Source organism: Citrus sinensis, chromosome 3 (genome assembly GCF_022201045.2).
Source record: "Citrus sinensis cultivar Valencia sweet orange chromosome 3, DVS_A1.0, whole genome shotgun sequence".
Taxonomy (NCBI): Eukaryota; Viridiplantae; Streptophyta; class Magnoliopsida; order Sapindales; family Rutaceae; genus Citrus; species Citrus sinensis.
The window spans coordinates 10949884-10971536 of NC_068558.1; the positions used below are offsets into that span (position 1 = coordinate 10949884).

A 21653-nucleotide genomic window follows, 5' to 3' on the forward strand; every position below is an offset into this window, starting at 1 on the left:
CCCTATCCTCCCACAATAGAAACAAAAGTCAGGTAATCTTTCATACATCACACGCATGGGGATATCCTCTTCATCTTCCCCTTTTTGTTCCAGCTCAATTATCTTTTTTAGCGGCTTTGTAACATCCGCTGAAATTCTTAATCTTAAGAACTGCCCAATGCATTCCCCTGTTGCATCTGTTTCTACCTCTTCTACTTTCCCAATTACCTCCCCTAATTCGGTGGCCATTTCTTTAGTCATGCACATAATAGAAACATCATGGATTTGTACCCAGAATGATACATGACTAAAGTCTTGCTTTTTTATATCCCCTATTCCTGCTGGTTCGGTAAGCACAATAAGGGCTCTATCGAAATGCCACGGTCCCCCCACCATGATACTTCTTTTATCTGCCTCTAAGCCAAACCGAAACATAAACGTGTTATCCCCTAAACTTTCTATCTTGACCTCCCTTGAGGTTTTCCACACCCTCTGCATTGTCGTTTTTAAGCCTTCGGTGTTGACCCCTCTTGTGTGGAGCACTTTTCTGACCAAACAGCCCGCAGCTATCTTTTCTCCCTTAGCCTTCATTTTTGTCTTGAAAGAGACTCTCCCTCCCTCCTCTTCACTTAATCTTATTGCTCTGTATCTCCTTATAAGCTCTTCTGGATCCATCCGTTGGAGGTTTTTTTGAACAATAATGGCTGAATTAATTGGTGTCTCAGCCTTTTAGAGAGCACCCCCACCAAGCCCCTAACCAAACTAAATCTGTATCTACCAGCTACAGACCTTCAATAAAGCAGTGAAAATAACCACCCACCCCAGAGTGACTTAATGAGTCATGACGGCTCGACTGTACTCTCTCATCCTTTTGAGGTCTCCAAGAGAAAACTTCATGAGGAGAGGACTGGGGATGAGAAAACTTTACGTACGATGCCTATGGGTGAAACTTTGCCCTGCTTTCACTTTCAACAGAAGTAGTAATTGAATCTATAACCACATAATTATATAAATGCACAGATTACTTAAAGGTAAGCGAATAAAAAATTCAATGAAGATCAGCTTTAACATGCTTTTGAAAAGAGTGAAAGTGACAACATTTTATGGGTCGAACGAACTCTAGCTTTTATAAGCCCAAAATATCAACACTGAATCCAAAATTCATTAAAGATTGGTGGTCCTTTTGATAAGCTTTCTCGTGATTTTGAAAATAGTGAAAGTGACAAAAATTTATGAGTCAAACGGACTCTATAATCTATTGGCGGTCCTGGAGGAGAAGATGCAAAAGACTTTGGTGAAATTTTCAAAACGTCACTGCTAGTATTTTTTTTTTGCAATAACATTTCTATCACTGTATTCATGGACAGCCTATCCGATGGAAAAGTCTGGATACATAGCATGAGCATGGTACTTTGTAGGGATAGTTGTTTGTTACAGAGTATGGTCAGAGCTGTGAGGATGAGCACACTTGATAACTTGATAGCTGACGTGTAAGAGAGTCAGTTAGCTGAGTCAGCTACTTTGTTAACCAATTGGTTTAGCGTGTATAGAATATAAAACAGATTTAGTTTACATTGTAACTAAGTATAAATAAAGAGCTGTAAGCACGATTGTGTGGTTGAGTTTTATTCAATAAATTCCAGATTCTTCTTCATAACTTTTCTTCGTTTTCTCATTGTTTTTCTTACTCTCCAAACACATAATTACAGATTCTTTCATGGTATCAGAGCAAACAATGATGAGCTCGAATCAAACCTCTGGATCTTATAGTTTTGTTACTCCTGTGAAACTCGACCAGAATAACTTCATTGTTTGGAGAACTCAGATTTTAACAACGATTAAAGGTAACGGTTTGGAGAGCTTCATCAATGGTGATCGAGCCTGTCCAGAGCAATTTCTTCCATCAGCTGTCACTGGAGCTATTGATTCAACAAGATCAGAGGATCGAGAAATTAATCCAGAGTTTTTAGCTTGGGTGAAGACTGATCAGTTGATTCTGAGTTGGATGATGTCATCCATTCAACAAAATTTGCTGCCAACGGTGATTCATTGCTCTACTGCTAAAGAGCTTCTGGACACACTTACTAGTATGTTTATCTCACAATCTCAGGCTAGAATAATGCCTCTTAAAATGCAGATTCAAACACTTAAAAAAGGCTCAATGTCAATGATTGATTATTTTGCTAAAATCAAAAGGTTATCTGATAGCTTAGCTCTGGCTGGAAAACCTGTTGAATTGAGTGATTTTGTTCAATATGTTTTGACTGGATTGGATTCCTCAGATTATGAGTCTCTTGTTACGAGCGTCTTAACTAGAGGTGACAAGATTAATCTTGATGAGTTTTACTCTTTACTGTTAAGTCATGAGAATAGAGTTGAGCAGAAGAGAGGCAAAATTGCTAGTGATGTTACTCATAATTTCTCAGCTAATATGGCACAAAAACAGTTTAATTCTGGAAAAAATGCTGGTGGTAATCCAAGATATAATAATAATAGAACTTATGGTGGAGGTGTCTATGGAAATTTTTCTAATGGAAATGGTATGGGACAATCTGGTGATGGTAATTCAACTATCATTTGTCAAATCTATTTTGTACCGAGTCATGGAGCTCACAAGTGCAAGAATAGGTACAATTCTGCTTTTGTACCTTCAAGGAATCAAGCAAGAGGAAATTTTAATGGCAATTTTAGGGCTGGTCAAAGGAATTTTGGAAGGGGATTTGGAAATTCAGGAGGCAGATTTTTTAATGGTGCTTATGGCAGAGGGTTTAATTCTCAATTTGGCAATGTCTTTACTAATCATAATGCTGGAAATTTCAATTTGCCAAGAGGTCCAGGATATCAAAGCTATGTGATGTGCTCAGTCCATCTGCTTTTTATATTACTCAACCTGGTAGCTCCACTGGTGCAAGTTCTTCTGCATCTGGTTTTGGTTTTACTGGAGATTACAGTGGCTGCTCTCCTTCCGCACCCACAGTTCCTACTCCTGAGATGGTTGAAGATCCCACTTGGTACATTGACAGTGGTGCAACTAATCATATCACCAATGATGCAGGTAAACTTCTTGAACCAAAATCTTATAGTGGAAGTGAAAAGTTGCTTGTTGGTAATGGTTCTTCTCTACATATTAAACAAGTTGGATCAGTATTGCTAGCCACAACTACATCTGAACCTTTGTTGCTAAGTCGTGTTCTTTATGTTCCTCAAATAACTAAAAATTTACTTAGTGTCTCGAAACTTCTAGCTAATAATAATGCTACTATTGAGTTTCTTGAAAATTGTTGTTTTGTTAAGGCCAGGAGCTCAGGGACCATCTTGCTTAAAGGAATTGCAAAATGAGGATTGTATCAAGTCCAGATTGCATCTCAATCTTCTGATGATAGCCCAGTTTCATTTTGTCAATCACTTTAAATCTATGTTTGCTTATTTTCCTTCTTTGTCTTGTAATGGTTCTGCTGTCCAGAATAATCCTTCCCTTGTCAGTAATAACTCATGTAAGTCAGCCCTGATAGCTAATACAAGCACTGCTGACATCAATTTGCTTCACAAAAGGCTAGGACATCCGGCTTTTCATACTCTTAAAAATGTATTGAAGGATTGTACTGACTTTTCCTTGAATAAAATCGAACACTTGAGTTTCTGTAATGCTTGTCAGTTTGGTAAAAGTCATCTGTTACACTTTGATTCTGTTCCAACAAAAACAGTAGACCCTCTTCAACTCTTATATGTTGATCTTTGGGGTCCTTCTCATGTTACTTCAACTCAGGGTTATTCCTATTATTTGTCCATTCTAGATGATTTCAGTAGGTTTACATGGATCTTTCCCTTGACTGCTAAATCTGATGCTCTTCAAGTGTTCATAAACTTCAAAAACTTCATTGAAAAACACTTGCATAGGCATATCAAAACTGTTCAAACAGATTGGGGAGAGGAATTTAGAAGTTTCTCCATATATCTTGATCAATTTGGTATTAAATTCCGACATCCTTGTCCTCATATTCATCATCAAAATGGTAGAATATAAAGAAAACATAGGCACATTGTGGATATTGGCCTCACTTTGTTAGCCCAAGCGAGTTTGACACTAAAATTCTGGTGGAATGCTTTTCACACAGCTGTGTTTCTCATCAATAGATTACCTACACCAACCTTGAATAATATTTCACCTTATCAAAAAATCTTTCATCAAAAACCATATTACAATTTTCTCAGAACCTTTGGTTGTGCTTGTTATCCTTACCTCAGGCCATATAATAGGCACAAACTTGAGTTTAGATCAGGTAAATGTGTCTTCATTGGGTACAGCTCTCAACATAAAGGGTACCAATGTCTTCATTCTTCTGGTAGGGTGTACATCTCCAATCATGTCATCTTTGATGAAAACTCCTTTCCATATGTGCCTGGCTCAGACTTTTCTTCTGTCACACAATCATGTAATTCAAATGATACAGTTTCCCATTCGTCCACTATCTCTACTCCTATCTTTACTCATTTTCTAGCACTGCAATCCTTTTCAGCAAGTGGTTCCTCTGAGTTTTCAACAACAATTCTTAGCCAGGTAAATTCCCCTTATTCTTCTTCTCATACACCACAAATGTCTGATATTCAACCTTTAAATGATACTCAATCACCACCACATATAATACCTGCTGCACCACCAATAGGACATTCTATGATCACCAGATCTAAAGCTGGCATTTTTAAGCCAAAGTCTTATCTTGCTGCTCTTTTAGCCACACCCTTAGAACCTACCTCTGTTTCCCAAGCAATCACTGATCCAAAATGGTTTCAAGCAATGCATGAGGAGTATCAAGCACTTCAAAACAATCATACCTGGGTTTTAGTACAACCATCAACACCTGTCAAAGTAATTGGCAGCAAGTGGGTTTTTAGAATTAAATATAACTCGGATGGAACCATTTCTAGATACAAAGCAAGGCTTATGGAAAAAGGTTTCCATCAGACACATGGAATAGATTATATTGAAACCTATAGTCCAGTTGTGAAAGCTTCCACAGTTAGAATAGTTTTGAGTTTAGCTGTCATGAACAAATGGATCCTCAGACGGGTAGATGTAAACAATGCATTCTTGAATGGTTTTTTGGTTGAAGATGTGTATATGGTCCAGCCTGAAGGATTTGTTGATCCTACAAAGCCTACTCATGTATGCAAACTCAAGACGACCATCTATGGATTAAAGCAAACCCCCCGAGCATGGTTTGACAGATTCAAGAATGCTATGGTAGATCAGTGGGGTTTTCTAAACTCTAAGTCTGACAGCTCTCTCTTCTATAAATGGGAAAATAATCATATCTTACTTGTCTTAGTATATGTTGATGACATAATTGTTACTGGATCTAACTACCAACTAGTGCAGCAAGTAATTCATAATATGCAGACTACTTTTGCCTTGAAGGATTTGGGGGAGTTAAGCTATTTTCTTGGGATTGAAGTCTCTAAGACAGTAGCTGGAGTTCATCTATCTCAAGCCAAATATATAGCTGATCTCTTAGCAAAACATGATATGGCAAGTTGCAGTCCAGTTCCTACTCCTATGTCCACAGGGCATCATTTCACAAAAGGTTCAGGCTCACCTATTTCTAATGCATCTCAGTCCAGAAGTATAATTGGGGCCTTGCAGTATGTGACTCTAACAAGACCTAAGATAGCATTCTCAGTTAACAAACTAAGTCAATTTCTATCCTTGCCAATGACAGAACATTGGGAAGCATGTAAAAGACTTTTGAGGTATTTGAAGGGATCCATTCATTTTGGCTTGCATTTTTATCATTGTGGAACTTTACAAGTGAACTGTTATAGTGATTCTGATTGGGCATGTGACAAAGATGATAGAAAATCAGTAGCTGGGTATGCAGTGTATCTTGGTTCGAATTTAGTTTCATGGTGTTCTAAGAAACAACAAGTGGTTTCAAGGTCCAGTACTGAAGCTGAGTACAGAGCCTTAGCTCAAGCTACATTTGAAGTTGTTTGGATTGAAAATCTGCTTAGTGAGTTGAAAATCAAACTTGTTGCAGAACCTATTATGTGGTGTGATAATCAAGGTGCCATAGCTTTGGCTTACAATCCAGTTTATCATGCTAAAACTAAGCATGTTGAATTGGACATTCACTTTATCAGGGAGAAAATAGCGGCCAAAAAGATTGAAGTGGAATTTGTTCCAAGTGAGGATCAAACTGCAGATATACTTACCAAGCCACTAACTTTTGACCGCTTCCATTATCTTCGCAGCAAGCTAAATGTCCATCCTGGACAGTTTAGCTTGAGAGGGGATGTTACAGAGCATGGTCAGAGCTGTGAGGATGAGCACACTTGATAACTTGATAGCTGACGTGTAAGAGAGTCAGTTAGCTGAGTCAGCTACTTTGTTAACCAATTGGTTTAGCGTGTATAGAATATAAAACAGATTTAGTTTACATTGTAACTAAGTATAAATAAAGAGCTGTAAGCACGATTGTGTGGTTGAGTTTTATTCAATAAATTCCAGATTCTTCTTCATAACTTTTCTTCGTTTTCTCATTGTTTTTCTTACTCTCCAAACACATAATTACAGATTCTTTCACTGTTTGTTTAGAACTCATAATACATCTTTTCAAAACTTGCGATAAGATAAACTAAAATGGAAATATTGTTGTTCTACCTGTGTTTGAGCCAAAAGTTCCGTTTTTTTCTTGATTATTTTGCAATTTTAAGTTATTTTGCTTTTTTTTAATTGCTTTCAGAATGTTTACTTCTTTTTTCTTCAGACATTAAAATTTTGCTTATTTAGACTAGAGAATTTTACTACAAAAAAATATTTCTGGTTTTCCTATTTTAATAAATTCATGATATTTAGGGTTGGTGTAAAAAGAACCAAAATTCTAGTTTTATTTATTAAGACTTAAGAATAATATTCTAATTATTTAGGAGCTTTATTTCTCTAAAATTTATCAATCTTTATGTTTTCGTATCAGTAATCGATCGTATTCTTTACAATTTCACTTTCTTCGCTTATTGCACACAGCAGAAAAAGCTATAGCTTTGTTACCCTAAACTAAAGTTAAACATGTCTACCAATGGGCCTTTGGTCCAGTGGGAGAGCCCTTGCACTTAGAATAATGAGTACAAGGGTTCGAGCCTCTATAAAAGCATTTATGGGGCTTATTTACAATCCTTCCTCAATTATCACATAATTGAGTGGAGCCAGTCTATTCCTCACGAAATGTGAGTAGAGTGGACAGCCCTCGAATATTTGAGAGGGTTTGAAGAATTTGGGCAGCGCTTCAGAGGAGTACATGCCACGATGAAGGTCCCAATTGTAGAATCTGTGTGTAAATATTAATTGTAATACCTACAGTCATGTATAAACAGTATTCAAAAAAAAAAAAGTTAAACATGTCTTTGGGATCTACAAAGGAAGTACATGAATGAAGCCAATATGATTTCTGCAATGAATTTGGGTAATATGATTAATGAAGCAGCAGCAGTTTTTGAGCTTATAATTTGTCAGCAAGCTTTAATTAATTCATTGCTGACTTATAAGAGATAAGACCACATTCATAAAATCACACAAAATCATAATCTTTCGTCAAGTTCAGATTACGTGGTCGAAATCAAGACTAAATATTTAATCAGAGATGGTAAAACCTTGATTTTACAAACATCACGGAAGATGAGACTTCAAGAACAGCACTTGCAACGAATTTATCATATTAATTTTGATCAAAATCTCCCAATCATAAACGAGATTTACAATTTAAGAAAACTAATTCTTTTACAAGACTATACTTTAGTAAATTTTATCCAAGAATTAACTGGTACAAATTGCAATACCTGCCCCGCTCTTACTTTTAAGAGAAGTAATTTTTTCTACTTTAAAAGTAATTGAATATATAATCATATGATTGCATAAATGCATGCATGCTAAAAGATTACTTGAAAATAAGCCCTAAAATTCATTGAAGACTAGCTTTAACATGCTTTTGAAAAGAATGAAAGCGACAAAAATTTATGAGTCAAACGGACTCTATTGGCGGTGTTGGAGGAGAAGATGCAAGAGGCTTTGGTGGACTTATTCAAGGCGTCACTGCTAGTCTGCTTCTTTGCAATAGCATTTCTATCCCTCTATTTCCGATAGACAATTCTATATACGCCACAAGCCAAAAATAATCATCTTCTTTGCAATTTCTCTTTCATCGCTGCTTACAATTCTGAGTAATTTAAATTCATTATCCTGCTCGAAATGCTTGAGTGTGTGTGTATCGCTAATTCCAGTAATTTAAATTATGTGATGCCTCACCAAAATTTCTATCAAACACTTCTGGAGCAATGTAACGAATTGTCCTTCTAGCCTCCAACACCGGCACAATACTCTTTCGGACAATGCTTTTTTAATTTTTTTATTCCTTGCATGTATTATAGGAAGACCCAAATTTCATCCAAGAATTAACTACTACAAATAGCGGCTGCATTGCAGTACCTTCCCTGCTTTCACTTTTAAGAGAAGTAATTTTTCTACTTTAAAAATAACTGAATCTATAACCGCACAACGACATAAATGCACGAGTGGTAAAAAATTAGTTAAGGATAAGCTCAAGATATCAACATTGAATTCAAAATTCTTTAAAAAAAAAAAATCTATAGCCCATCAAAGCCTAAAATATCAACACTGAATCCAAAATTCATTAAAGATTGAAAAGAGTGATCGTCCATCCAGAATTCTATAAAGATTGAAAAGAGTGAAAGTGAAAGTGACAAAAATTGATAAGCTTTCCCGTGCTGTTCAAAAGAGTGAAAGTGACAAAAATTTATACTCTATTGGCGGTCCTGGGGGAGAAGATGCAAAAGACTTGGGTGGAATTTTCAAAACGACACTGCTAGTCTGTTTCTTTGCAATAACATTTCTATCACTCTATTCATGGACGGCGTATCCGATGGACAAGTCTGAATACACCACAAACCAACAATAATTGATGTATAAAATTGGAGATCTTATTAGGACAAAAATCTTCATCAAGAAGAATGTTATATTGCCAATCTTCAGTCCATTTTTAGATCGACATAAATTCATTTGAATCCTCAAATTAGAATTAAACGTTACAAATTTAAATTACACATTAATTCGTTGATACCCTTCCAATTCCAGAATATATTAGAATGCCAATAAGGAAAATCTGGTTAGATATATCCACCCTGCTCGAGTTCCAAAACCATGACAAAATGAAGATTTATTTAACTGGAATTAATATGGAGGTGTAGCTATCTTTAGGTTAATTAGAAGATTTATATCTGGTTGGATGATTTTTTTTTAAGGTTAATTAGAATGTTTTTAATTCAATTTAAAACTTTGGAAAAACAGTTAATGTATCGGTCCATGTATAGAAGCAAGTGATGACATGATATTGGAATAACAGTAAATTTTACATTTGACATCCACAGTGAAAAAAAAAAAAAAAAGCATTTGACATCCAAATAAACTGTAAAAAGTAACAAAACAGGTCTTGGTATGCATTGTAAAAAATTTAGAAGTTTACAAAATTATTTCATCAAATTATGGGGTATAGTTGTCTTTTTATTTTAAGACACATTTAATGACAATTATGTCGTTATTTTAAAATTGGATACCACTAACCCTTAGCATTATTAATTGTTTAGTGATAATTATCAGACCAAGTCAAGTGAAGGTCGCCTTTTTTTTAAGGGTAAAAGCTTATTTAGTCCCTATATTATGAGGTTAGTGTCTATTTAGTCCCTGTATTTTTTAAAACACCTCAAAACGTCCCTGTTACTAAATATTGACACTTATGCCATTATTTTTTATTATTTTTAACTTGCTTTTACAATATTACATTTTTACAATAATGTTTCTTTTTTGGATATTAATAAAAAATTAAATTATCAAATTAAACTATAAAATAAAATAAAAACAAAAAAGGTATATATTAATTTTTGTGGAAGCTCACGTATGTCTAAAAAATTAATATCGTAAAAAATTCCACAAAAATTAATATATTTTATTTTTTGGTGTTAAACTGGTAATTTATTTTTTTCTTTTTAATAATGTCTAAAAAAATTTATTATAATAGGGTTATTTTTTTATTTTTAATAATGTCTAAAAAATTATTATAATAGGGCAATATTATAAAAATAAGTTAAAAGGAACAAAAGATAATGGCAAAAGTGTCAATAATTTAATGGTAGGGATGGTTTGAGATATTTTTAAAAATATAGGGACTAAACGGACACTAACTTCAAAATATAGGGACTAAACGAGCTTTTACCCTTTTTTTAATTATTAGACCAAGTCAAGTATAAATGCGTTTACTTGGACGGCTCGCTCAATGACAGAATATAACAATTTGCAAGTCTCATGTATATTTTTTCTGCTCTTATTTTCAAATTCATGTGTCTCATGTATATGTATCTGCTAATTTCCGTCACTTAAAACTTGTATCAACCTCGCCTTGCAACTACTATTAAAAACGACCAATATGCGCTTATCATTCTTCTTTGTTACTATGTCGGTGTTAGCGTTACAGTATCTCATTGCTAGCTTAGCGGTGACGACTTTAAACGATTTAACAACAGATCAATCAGCTCTTCTAGCATTCAAAGCCCATGTTTTTTATTATCGGAGTGCCCTGGCAAATAATTGGTCTATATCTTATCCAATATGTAGCTGGGTTGGTGTCTCTTGTGGTTCACGCCATCAAAGAGTCACTGCCTTGAATCTTTCAGATATGGGTCGGGGAGGCACCATTCCACTACACTTGGGAAATCTCTCATTTCTAGTGTCTCTTGACATTAGTGAGAACAATTTTCATGGCCATCTACCGAAAGAATTGGGGCAATTACGTCGACTCAGAGTCGTGAATTTGGCTTACAATAAATTCAGCGGAAGCTTTCCATCATGGATTGGTGTCTTATCTAAACTCCGAATATTGAGCCTTGATAATAACAGTTTCACAGGTCCCATCCCTAATTCTCTCTTCAACTTATCAAGGATAGAGGACCTGCGTGCACCGTTCAATTTTATTGGTGGAAATATTCCTTCAAGGATTGGGAATTTGAGTAAACTCGTGAATCTGCATCTTGGTTTCAACAATCTTCAAGGTACTTTCCGCCACCTCTTGTAATTGAAGCATATTTTTCCAATTGCATGCATATTTTGCAGAATTATCTATGAAATATTTTAAAGAAGATTATTGGCTGAAATTATTATGTAATAAATTTAATTTGATCTTTTTACATTTTGAAGGGTAACATTGTCAAACTCAATTCACCTTAAGTTAAAAGCTCAATAACTTCTCAATGTTGGCCTTATGGCAGGTCAAATTCCAACCGAGATTGGCAATCTACAAAATTTGGAGTATCTTATTCTTGGTGAGAATAATTTAAGTGGCTTCATTCCACCCACGATCTTCAATATTTCAACCATCAGAATCCTTAATCTGCTTGGCAATCAACTCTAAGGCCACCTACCATCAACGATTGGCCACTCGCTTCGGAACATAGAGTATTTAACCTTGTCGAGCAATAATCTTATCGGAACAATTCCCAGCTCCATTACCAATGCATCTAAGCTCATTGGCCTAGACTTGAGCTTAAACTCATTCTCAGGCCATATTCCAAATACATTTGGCAACTTGAGACACCTCGGCGTGCTCGGCGTAGCATTTAATAACTTGATGACAGAATCATCTTCAGCAGATCGGTGGAGTTTTCTCTCTTCTTTGACTAATTGCAGAAATTTAACAGTTTTATACTTAACTTCTAATCCATTAGGTGGCGTCCTTCCACCAATAATTGGAAATTTCTCTGCTTCTCTTCAAAAATTCAATGCAGACAAGTGCAAACTCGGGGGCAGCATTCCTAAAGAAATTGGTAATTTACGTGGCTTGATCCTCTTAACCCTCGAGTTCAATGACTTGAATGGAACTATTCCAACTTCTGTAGGAACATTACAGCAGCTACAAGGTTTATCTCTTGATGAGAATAATTTGGAAGGATCCATTCCCTATGAGCTTTGCCACTTGGGGCAGATGTACGAAATAAGATTAAATGGAAATAAGCTCTCTGGGCATATACCACCATGCTTGGCCAGTCTGACATCTCTAAGAGAACTTCATTTAGGCTCCAACAACCTCACTTCTAGTATACCGTCATCCTTGTGGAGCGTTGAGTACATCTTAGAGATAAACTTGTCGTCAAATTCATTAAATGGTCCTCTCCCTTCCAATGTACAAAAGTTAAAGGTCTTGAGAGCTTTAGATTTATCAAGGAATCAATTATCAGGTGATATTCCATCAACCATTGGTGCCCTCGTAGATCTAGAAACTCTATCCTTTGCTGGCAATCAATTTCAAGGACCTATCCCTAAATCAGTTGGCAGTTTGATAAGCTTAGAATCCTTAGATCTCTCCGGCAACAATTTCTCTGGAAAAATTCCCAAGTCATTGAAGACACTTTCACATCTCAAACAATTTAATGTTTCTCATAATAGGCTAGAAGGGGAAATTCCTTTTAAGGGGTCTTTTAAAAACTTGTCAGCTGAATCATTTTTCAGAAATTATGCACTCTGTGGTCCACCTAAACTCCGAGTCCCACCTTGCAAAAGAGGTGACAGCAAAAGCACCAAGAACGTTGCTCTAATTGTCCTTAAATATATTTTGCCTCCGATAGTATCCTCTGTACTTATAGTAATTATCATCATTATGTACATAAGATGCCGAAAGAGGAGTACAAAAAAATCAGATCACGAAGATTTCCTACCTCTTGCAACATGGAGAAGAACATCGTACCTAGACATTCAACGAGCAACTGATGAATTTAATGAATGTAACTTGCTGGGTACAGGTAGTTTTGGATCAGTTTATAAAGGAACCATTTCTGACGGGACTAATGTTGCAATAAAGATTTTCAATCTGCAACTAGAGAGAGCATTTAGGAGTTGTGATTCTGAATGTGAAGTTTTACGGAATGTTCGTCATCGAAATCTCATAAAGATCCTTAGCAATTGTTCTAATCCAGATTTCAAAGCATTGGTACTTGAGTTCATGCCGAATGGTAGTCTCGAGAAGTGGTTGTATTCTCACAACTATTTCTTAGACATTCTAGAGAAGTTGAATATAATGATAGATGTGGGGTCGGCTCTTGAATATCTCCATCATGGTCATTCGTCGGCACATATAATTCATTATGATTTAAAGCCTACCAACATTCTCTTGGATGAAAATATGGTGGCACATGTGAGCGACTTCGGCATTTCCAAACTCTTAGGTGAAGGAGAAGATTCTGCGACACAAACCATGACAATGGCTACAATTGGTTATATGGCACCAGGTAAAGTTTCAATTGTAATTAAAATTTTTGCTCTTTTTTTAAGCACCAGCAAAGTTTGGGTTACCTTAATTATCAAAAAATTATTTGTTTTATCATTTGTTTCGTAATTAAAATTAAAAAATGCAGAGTATGGATCAGAAGGAATTGTTTCAGCTAAATGTGATGTCTACAGCTATGGTGTGTTATTGATGGAAACTTTCACGAGAAAGAGGCCCACCGATGAAATGTTCACAGGAGAAATGAGTTTAAGGAGATGGGTAATGGAATCATTACCTCACCGATTGAGTGAAGTTGTTGACGCAAATTTGGTGCGAGAAGAGCAAGCTTTTTCTGCCAAAATGGATTGTTTATTAAGCATTATGGATTTGGCATTGGATTGTTGTATGGAGTCACCTGACAAGAGAATGCATATGACAGATGCTGCAGCGAAGCTCAAGAAGATTAAAGTCAAGTTCTTGGATAATGTTGCTACAAGTAGTTAATGGAAATTTTGCCATGTGTGTTTCTTAACTTCATGCGTACTCTTTCCTGTTTGTGCTTGTCGAATAAGAGCCATTGCTCTAAGCAGAACATAAATTGAAATGAGAAAATCTGATCTTCAAATTTGTATCTTCTTGCATATACATACTTAATACTAGATATGGTATGTGTTTTATTTCAATATTCTAGAGATTTATGTTCCACAAAGTGGTCAACTCTTTTTGGGTCTCTGCTCCTCCCTTAGCGTCTTTCTTTTCCTTCTTATCCCGTAAATCGAGTTAACATTTTATGAGAAAGGTGGAATATAACATAACAATTTTTTAGTTCATAATTAAAATTCCCAGTGAGTCGATCACAATTGGACTCCGACCATTGATAACAGAACTAAACTCAGGTTTATTCCAAATAATGGAAGTGACTCTATGAACTCATTTATTTATAAACCAAACTGCTGTACAAACCCACGCAGTGAATCCATATTCAAACATGAATTCAAGTTTCCATTTCCCCTCTCTACAAGCTGTAGCAATACAGAAATAAACACACTAGTTTAATAGTAGTCAGGTCCCTGTACAAACATTAGGCGTGAGTGAAAAGCATTATCTTTGCAAGCTCAAGTGCCTTGTTGCGGCCAAAAAACTTCTCCACAATTGCCAGTGCAAACTCCATAGAAGTTCCTGGCCCTCTACTGGTGATGAGGTTGCCATCAACCACAACCCTGTTTTCGATTTCACTCTGATCTGACAGCTTGTTGCACATAGCAGGAAAAGCTGTAGCTTTTTTACCCTGAACCAAAGTTGAATATGTCTAAGGGGAAAACAAATACACAGCAATGATAATGCAGGAGCAGGAAGTTCTTGGGATTTTTGGGGACCTGGGGTGGGGGGCTAGGGTGGAATTTACATGAATGAAGCCAGAATAAATCAGCATAAAATTTGCTACACATCCCAAATTCTTTATCCAAAAAAATCATCTCAAATGATGTGACGTTCATCAATTGGTTGGTTAGATAATACAATTAATTCATTTGGATTTTGTAAAAAATTACCAATCACTCAATAAATGCCATACCATTTGGGATAAAATTTGGGATAAAAAATTTGGGATGTTTAGTTTACCTCTTTGGGTAATGTAAATAACGAAGCAGCAGCAGTTTTTCAGTTTCTAATTTGTCAGCATACTTCAATTAATTCATCACTGACTTACACGAGATAAGACCACATTCATAAAATCACACAACATCATAATCCTTCATCAAGTTCAGATTAGGTGATCCAAATCTGAGTAAATAATTTAAGCAGAAATGCTCGTACCTTGAGTAAGCCATGGGGCTCCAACACTAAAGCTGGGGATGCACATATAGCACCGTAAGGTCTATTTGATTCCTTTTGCTTCTTTAGCATATTCGCCAATTTCTCTGACTTCGCAAATGCTTGAGCGCCACCAAGTCCACCGTGTGCAATGTGCATGGATAAATTGTAGTTCGTAAGTCAATAATGTGGTAAAGACTATGAAGCAAGAGTAAGCACCCCAACTCACTGGCAATAATTAACGTTAATTATTATCCTTTTTGGAATTTCAATTATTGGTTTTCTTGTTTTTCAAGAAAACAGAATCAAAGTTAATTATTATACTCATATATGTAGATGACATAATAATTACTGGAAATGACAATAAGGGTATCGAATAAGTGGTAAGGGATTTGAATAAAGCTTTTGCCTTGAAGGATCTCAGAGACTTGAATTTCTTTCTTGGAATACAGTTCTGAGAAACCAAAACTCTATCTTGCTGTCTCAAGCCAAATATGTTCAAGACCTTCTAGTTAAGACATAGATGACAGATTGCAAGGGTATAGAAGCACCATTTAACACCACTTAAAAACTAAAGAAAGATATTGGAGAAAGATTTCATGATCCCACACTCTACAGGAGTGTCATAAGAAGCCTGCAATATGCCGTATTGACAAGACCAGAGCTTGTTTATTCAGTAAACAAGCTTAGTCAATTTATGTAAGATCCTAGGCAGCAACATTGGGTGGCATGTAAGAGAGTGCTGAGGCATCTCAAGAACACAATGAACATGTGTTTGAAATTCAAAAAATCTGAGCATTTGGATCTTATTGCCTGTACAAATGCAGATTGGGCAAGTGACCCAGATGATAGAAGATCTATAAGTGGCTATCGTGTGTACTTGGGAGATAACTTAATTGCTTGGAGCTCAAGAAAGCAAGAGATAGTTGCAAGGTCCATTGCAGAATCTGAGTACAGAGCAATGGCTCTGTGTAGCACTGAAATTACATGGATAAATTCTTTGCTTGGTGAGCTAAGGATAGAAGTTGAAAGGGTTCCAATGATCTTGAATGACAGCACTAGTGCAGCAGCTATAGCAGCAAATCCAATGTATCACTCAAGAACAAAACACTTCGAGATAGATCTTCATTTTCTCAGAGATAAAGTTACCAAGGGAGAATTGGAGATAAACTACATTGCCAGCAAAGATCAAATTGCAGACGTGCTAACCAAACCTTTACCATACTACAAATTCAGCTACTTTAGGAACAAACTCAAAGTCATTGACAAGACTTTGAGTTTGAGAGAGGGTGTTAAAAGCAGAAGCTGTGAAGGGTCGACAGTCAACCATGGAGCCGAGCTGGCATGCCACCTAAGCCTCTCTTATTTACAGCCAGCTGATGTGGAAGATAAGTTAGATTTGTTGAGCTAGCAAACCTATTATGCTGAAGAATATCAGCACATGAGCATGGAAAAGCTGAAGTTTCTGGAAGCATAATATGATTGGCTTATGATTGCTACACTCACGGATAAGCTTGTGTTTATTTTCGTGTAATACCCCTTAGGCTAGCTGTCAACATTTTTGTATCTATATAAACCAACTAAACTCTATATTCTATTCATTCAAGTTAATATAATTTACAGAGGTCTGTTTTTCATATTCTGCTTGCATTCTTAAGTAATTTGTAAGAATTTAAGTTGGTATCTTTCTGATGATGGTTCATTTCTGATTGGGTCCTGCAGGTCCATGATTGCCTGGAGTTTTGAAACTTGCTCCTTCACAATCTCAGGTGTTTCCTTAGAGGTGTCTTCTTCAACGGGTTCCTTTTCTTTCAAGGGAGGTTCACTAGATTGACCTTGCTCAATAACTCGAACTTCTGGAGCAGTTGTAACAACACTTGGTTTTTCTAAAAGATTGGTTATCTCAATAATCATCAATAACCACATTTGCAGATTCAATAATATTTTGAGTTCTCATATTATAAACACGAAAAGCTCTGCTATTATTGGAGTAACCAAGAAAAACACCTTCATCATTTTTTGAATCAAATTTACCAAGATGTTCGCGATCATTCAATATAAAGCACATACTCCCAAAAATATGAAAGTAACCTAGATTAGGTTTTTTACCTTTCCATAACTCATAAGGAGTTTTCTTAGTACCTGGATGAAAATAAACACGATTAATGGTATAGCAAGCAGTGTTAAGTGCTTCAGCCCATAATCTCTTTGAAAGTGTCTTTGAGTTTAACATCACTCGTGCCATTTCCTGCAAGGTCCTATTTTTCCTTTCTACAACATCATTTTGTTATGAAGTAATAGGTGAGGAAAACTCATGTGAAGTTCCATGTAAATTACAATATTCTTTAAAACTGGAGTTTTCAAATTCTCTTCCATGATCACTCCTAATTCTGACAATATTGCTATTTTGTTCATTTTTAACCTTTTCACACAGTTTTCTAAACACATCAAATGTATCTGATTTTTCTTTAATGAAGTCAACCCATGCATACCTAGAAAAATCATCTACACACATAAATGGGTACCTTTTCCCAGCCAAACTTTCAACTTGCATTGGTCCTATAAGATCCATATGAAGTAGTTGTAGCACTTTTGATGTTGTTTTATCCTGAATGGCTTTATGCGACGCCCTTTGTTGCTTTTCAAATTGACATTAGCCACATATTCCAGGTTGTTTCTTATTAAGCATTGGAACTCCTTTTACAGCACCTGTTTTCACAATTCTGGTCAGTAATCTGTAGTTCAAGTGACCCAACTTTTGATGCCACAATTTTGTGTCATCAAGAGTGGTCTTATGACAAACAATTGAGCTAGTCAATTTATAACAATGATCAGATGATCGATGTCCTTCCAAAATGCAATTTCCATCAACATCAAGAATGCGACATTTGTTCCTGTCAAAGTTGACAAACAAGTTTTGATCACAAATTTGACTAATGCTGAGTAAATTTGCTTTGAGATCCTCCACATGCAGAACATTGTCAAGTTTTGGAAACCCTTCCACATTCAAAGTTCCCTTTCCGAGCACCCGACTTTTTACACCATCAGCAAAGGTTACATTATCTCGATCAAGTTTTTGATAATTGGTCAAGGCACTTCTATCACCTATCATGTGTCTAGAACAACCACTATCAAAATACCAAAAATCAGTAGTGCAAGTTCTCAAGGAAATAAAGGAAACATAAGCTTTATAATCAGTCTTCCTTATCCAAGTAGTTCTAGGTTTATTTTCACTTGTCTTAACCTTAGGTCTAGGTATCATCCTAGGTTTTCCATGAGTAAAATTAAAGAACATAGCCTTTTTCATATATTTAATGAGCTTGAAGCAATTAGGTCTTATATGTCCTTTCACATGACAAAAATGACAAGTGGGAATAAATTTGTTGTTCTTACCTTGATGAATTGGTGAAGAATGTGCAACAGCTTTACCTTTTTAAAGATATGGAAGTTTAACTATAGGTGAAGAAGCTGTTTGTGAAGAAGCTTTAACAAACACACCTTGAGAATTTGAGTCTTTACCATGTTGATATCTAATACCATGATGATCTGAGCTAGATTTGCCAAGTGACAAGATATGGTCTAACTTCTGAGTTCCCGAACTCATCATCTTAAGTGACTTTTTGGTATTCTCTAATTCTGTCGTCACTGCAAGCAATTGGTTATCTTTGTCAATAAGTAAAGACTTGTAATGAATTACCTCACTCTCAAGTTTCGCCTTATCATCCAAAAGATTGGATACTTGAGTCATCAAGGTCACATTCTCATTGTAGACTTCTTCCCATTTAGTGAACATCATCTTGTAGCTTTCATGAAATGCTTTCTTTTCATTTATATCAATGTCACTGACGTCGCTATCTGAATCATTATTCTGGTTAACATGTTGCACAATTGTGTCAAGATGGGAATCAATGTCTTCTTTGCAAAGAGCTAAGTGAGAGGCTTCAGATGTGGATGGATCTCTGATGTTTGATTTCTGTTTACTGCCATCATTATGGACAACAAGTCCTCCAACAAGGTCTTCTTCATCGATGCTATCGTTAGAATCATCATCACTCCAAGTGGATTGCATTGCTTTCTTTTTCATAAGAGTGTTGGCACATTGTGCTTGTATGTGTCCTATGACTCCACATTTTCTGCATCGAATACCCTCAAGTTTGTTAAAATCAAACAATTTAGAATTAGAGTTAGAAGAACCTTTTTGAACCGTAGGAGCCACTGATGTTGAAATTTTCATTGGTTTGTTGAAGTTCTTCTTTTTCAACATCTTCTTGAAATTCTTCTTTTTCAACATCTTCTTGAAATTCTTTGCAATGAGTGCAAGAGAATTATCCACGTACAAAAATGGATCATCATCTTCACTTGATTTGGTGATGGGAGTCTCCGTTTCAACTTGAAAAGCAATACATTTTCCTTTCTTGGGATTCAAATTCAAGTAGTTAGTCTCATAAACTATCAATTTTCCTATAAGTGATCCCCTAGTCATAGCAGACATATCAGCATATTCTCCAATGGCCAAAATTTTAGGATGATATCTAGGATGGACAAATCTTAAGATTTTTCTACAAATTTCTTCTTCAGAAATAGGTTTTCCAAGAGCAAAAAAATCATTAACCATAGCGAGGATTCTAGAATTAAATTCAGATATGGTTTCATATTCATGCATTTTCAGGTTTTCAAAATCAGATGTAAGTTTCTGAAGTTTATAACGTTTTACCGTATTGTCACCTTCAAAAGTACTCTGGAGTATATCCCAAGCAGCTTTGGATGTCTTGCATGTAGAAATTAGTTGGTGCTGAAACACATCAACTCCATTCACAATGACATTAAGTCCTTTTGCATTATATCCAGATACATCAAGTTCGTCATTAGTCCATTCTCTGACTGGCTTGGGAAATTCTACACCATCTTCATCAATTTTGATAGGTGAAGTATATATATCATGTGAGTACGCATTGCCAAACTCTTTCATCAATGGCTGTCAGATAAATTTCCATCATTTGCTTTCAATAAGCATAATTCGTCCCATCTAGTACAGGTGGACGTGCCAAAGAGCCTCCCTCTCTTTGCAAACTCATACCTACAAAATAGATCTAGGTTTCAAGAATCTCACTAAATAAATAGTTTGTGTCCTGCTCTGATACCAATTGTTAGGAATTTAGATCTATTAGAAAGAGATATAGGTAATTAAAAACCAAAAAATAAGAACTTAATTTTTTCCAAAAGTACTATTCACAATTACTGTTCACCGTAACTGTTCACGTTCACTGTTCACGGTTACTGTTCATCCGCATCATAAATAATAATTTTCCAAAAACACAATAAAATACAGAAAATAAATGACACGAAGATTTTTACGTGGTTCAGATTAATCAATCCTACATCCACAAGGCCACGCCCAGATGAAAAGCAATTCACTAAGTTGAGATGTTACAACCTATGGATTTGCCAAACTTAAGACTCTCACTTACAGTTTATCACCATACAGATTACTCAACCTTAGATTGAATTTGCTTCTCTTGAATCATTGCTACCCCTTTTGATCCACGATCCTCAAAGCACTTCGCAAAGTGACCAATAGCAATTCTTCAATTCTTCAATGTCTAGTGATCTAAGATCCACATAGACTCTCCGCAGAGATGAACAGAATATAAGAAAACAAATCCACACAACATGATGCGCCAAATCCGGATTCTCTAGGGAGGAGGCCGAATTTTGCTTCTCTGCTTTATGCTCTAAGTAGTGTTATCTTCAATTTTGAAATACCTCTCTTTATATAGGCACTAGGATTTCACCAAAATAGCAAGTCTTAAAAGACTTGGATTCTTTCCAAATAAGAGTTTCTTTCCTCTTATAATTCCCATGAATATGAATAGGAATAAATCTGATCTTCTTGCCTTGCTTGTCTCCCAAGAAATATCTAGAGCATTTAATGACTTCCTGTTTGAAACAACTTCTTACTCTAAATAGATCTCATGCGCCAATTATAGAATCCCACCTTTAATAGACTTGCTAAAATAGACATCTAATTAAATTAGGAAACAAATATTCCTAATAGATTGGAATCTCACTAAATTAGGGAATTAATAAATTAATCTCTATTACAAGATATGCAATAAATAAACTTCCAATTTAACTAGACTTTCCATAAAATGCCAACTCTATAAATAATGGACTTAATAGGAGTCATTACCTCATGCATTGAGTGATGTTGTCGATGCAAACTTAGTGAGAGAAGGGCAAGCTTTTTCTACTAAAATGAATTGTTTATTAAGCAGCATACATTCGACATTGGATTTTTGCATGGAATCACCAGAACAGCGGGCCTCTACGAAAGATGCCGCTCAAAAGCTGAAGAAGATTATAGTGAAGTTTCTGGATGATGCTGCTGCAAGTAGTTGATGTCATCTTTACTATGTGTGTTTGTTAACTTTGTGCGTACTCTTTCTTGTTTATGCTTGTGGAATAAAAGCCATTGCTTTGGGCAGAACATAAATTGAAATGATAAATCTAATCTTCGAATTTTTATCTTTGGACATATATAAATAT

General features: G+C 35.7%; 4 protein-coding genes across 5 annotated transcripts in view; 3 read left to right on the forward strand and 1 right to left on the reverse strand.

Annotated features, from left to right (window-relative positions):
• The first annotated feature begins 1421 nt into the window (after positions 1-1421).
• LOC102628319 (uncharacterized) lies at positions 1422-4482 on the forward strand. Its single transcript, XM_006493551.4, has 2 exons — positions 1422-3034; positions 3274-4482. The coding sequence occupies exons 1-2, from the start codon at positions 1697-1699 to the stop codon at positions 3316-3318; spliced, it is 1383 nt and encodes a 460-aa protein (XP_006493614.2). The 5' UTR covers positions 1422-1696; the 3' UTR covers positions 3319-4482.
• Positions 4483-10333: 5851 nt separating this feature from the next.
• Positions 10334-13978, forward strand: LOC127901224 (receptor kinase-like protein Xa21). Its single transcript, XM_052438031.1, has 3 exons — positions 10334-11088; positions 11305-13317; positions 13444-13978. The coding sequence occupies exons 2-3, from the start codon at positions 11664-11666 to the stop codon at positions 13797-13799; spliced, it is 2010 nt and encodes a 669-aa protein (XP_052293991.1). The 5' UTR covers positions 10334-11088; positions 11305-11663; the 3' UTR covers positions 13800-13978.
• Positions 10494-11447, forward strand: LOC102628809 (probable LRR receptor-like serine/threonine-protein kinase At3g47570). Its single transcript, XM_052435705.1, has 2 exons — positions 10494-11088; positions 11305-11447. The coding sequence occupies exons 1-2, from the start codon at positions 10494-10496 to the stop codon at positions 11445-11447; spliced, it is 738 nt and encodes a 245-aa protein (XP_052291665.1).
• A 230-nt stretch (positions 13979-14208) lies between the features above and the next one.
• LOC102630221 (protein DJ-1 homolog B-like) overlaps positions 14209-21653 on the reverse strand; it is a 62440-nt gene continuing 54995 nt past the window's right edge. For both annotated transcript variants that reach the window (XM_052438041.1, XM_052438044.1), the window contains exon 8: positions 14209-14583. In XM_052438041.1, coding sequence (XP_052294001.1) covers positions 14377-14583 — 207 coding nt within the window. In that variant the 3' untranslated portion in view covers positions 14209-14376. The remainder of the gene's footprint in view (positions 14584-21653) is intronic.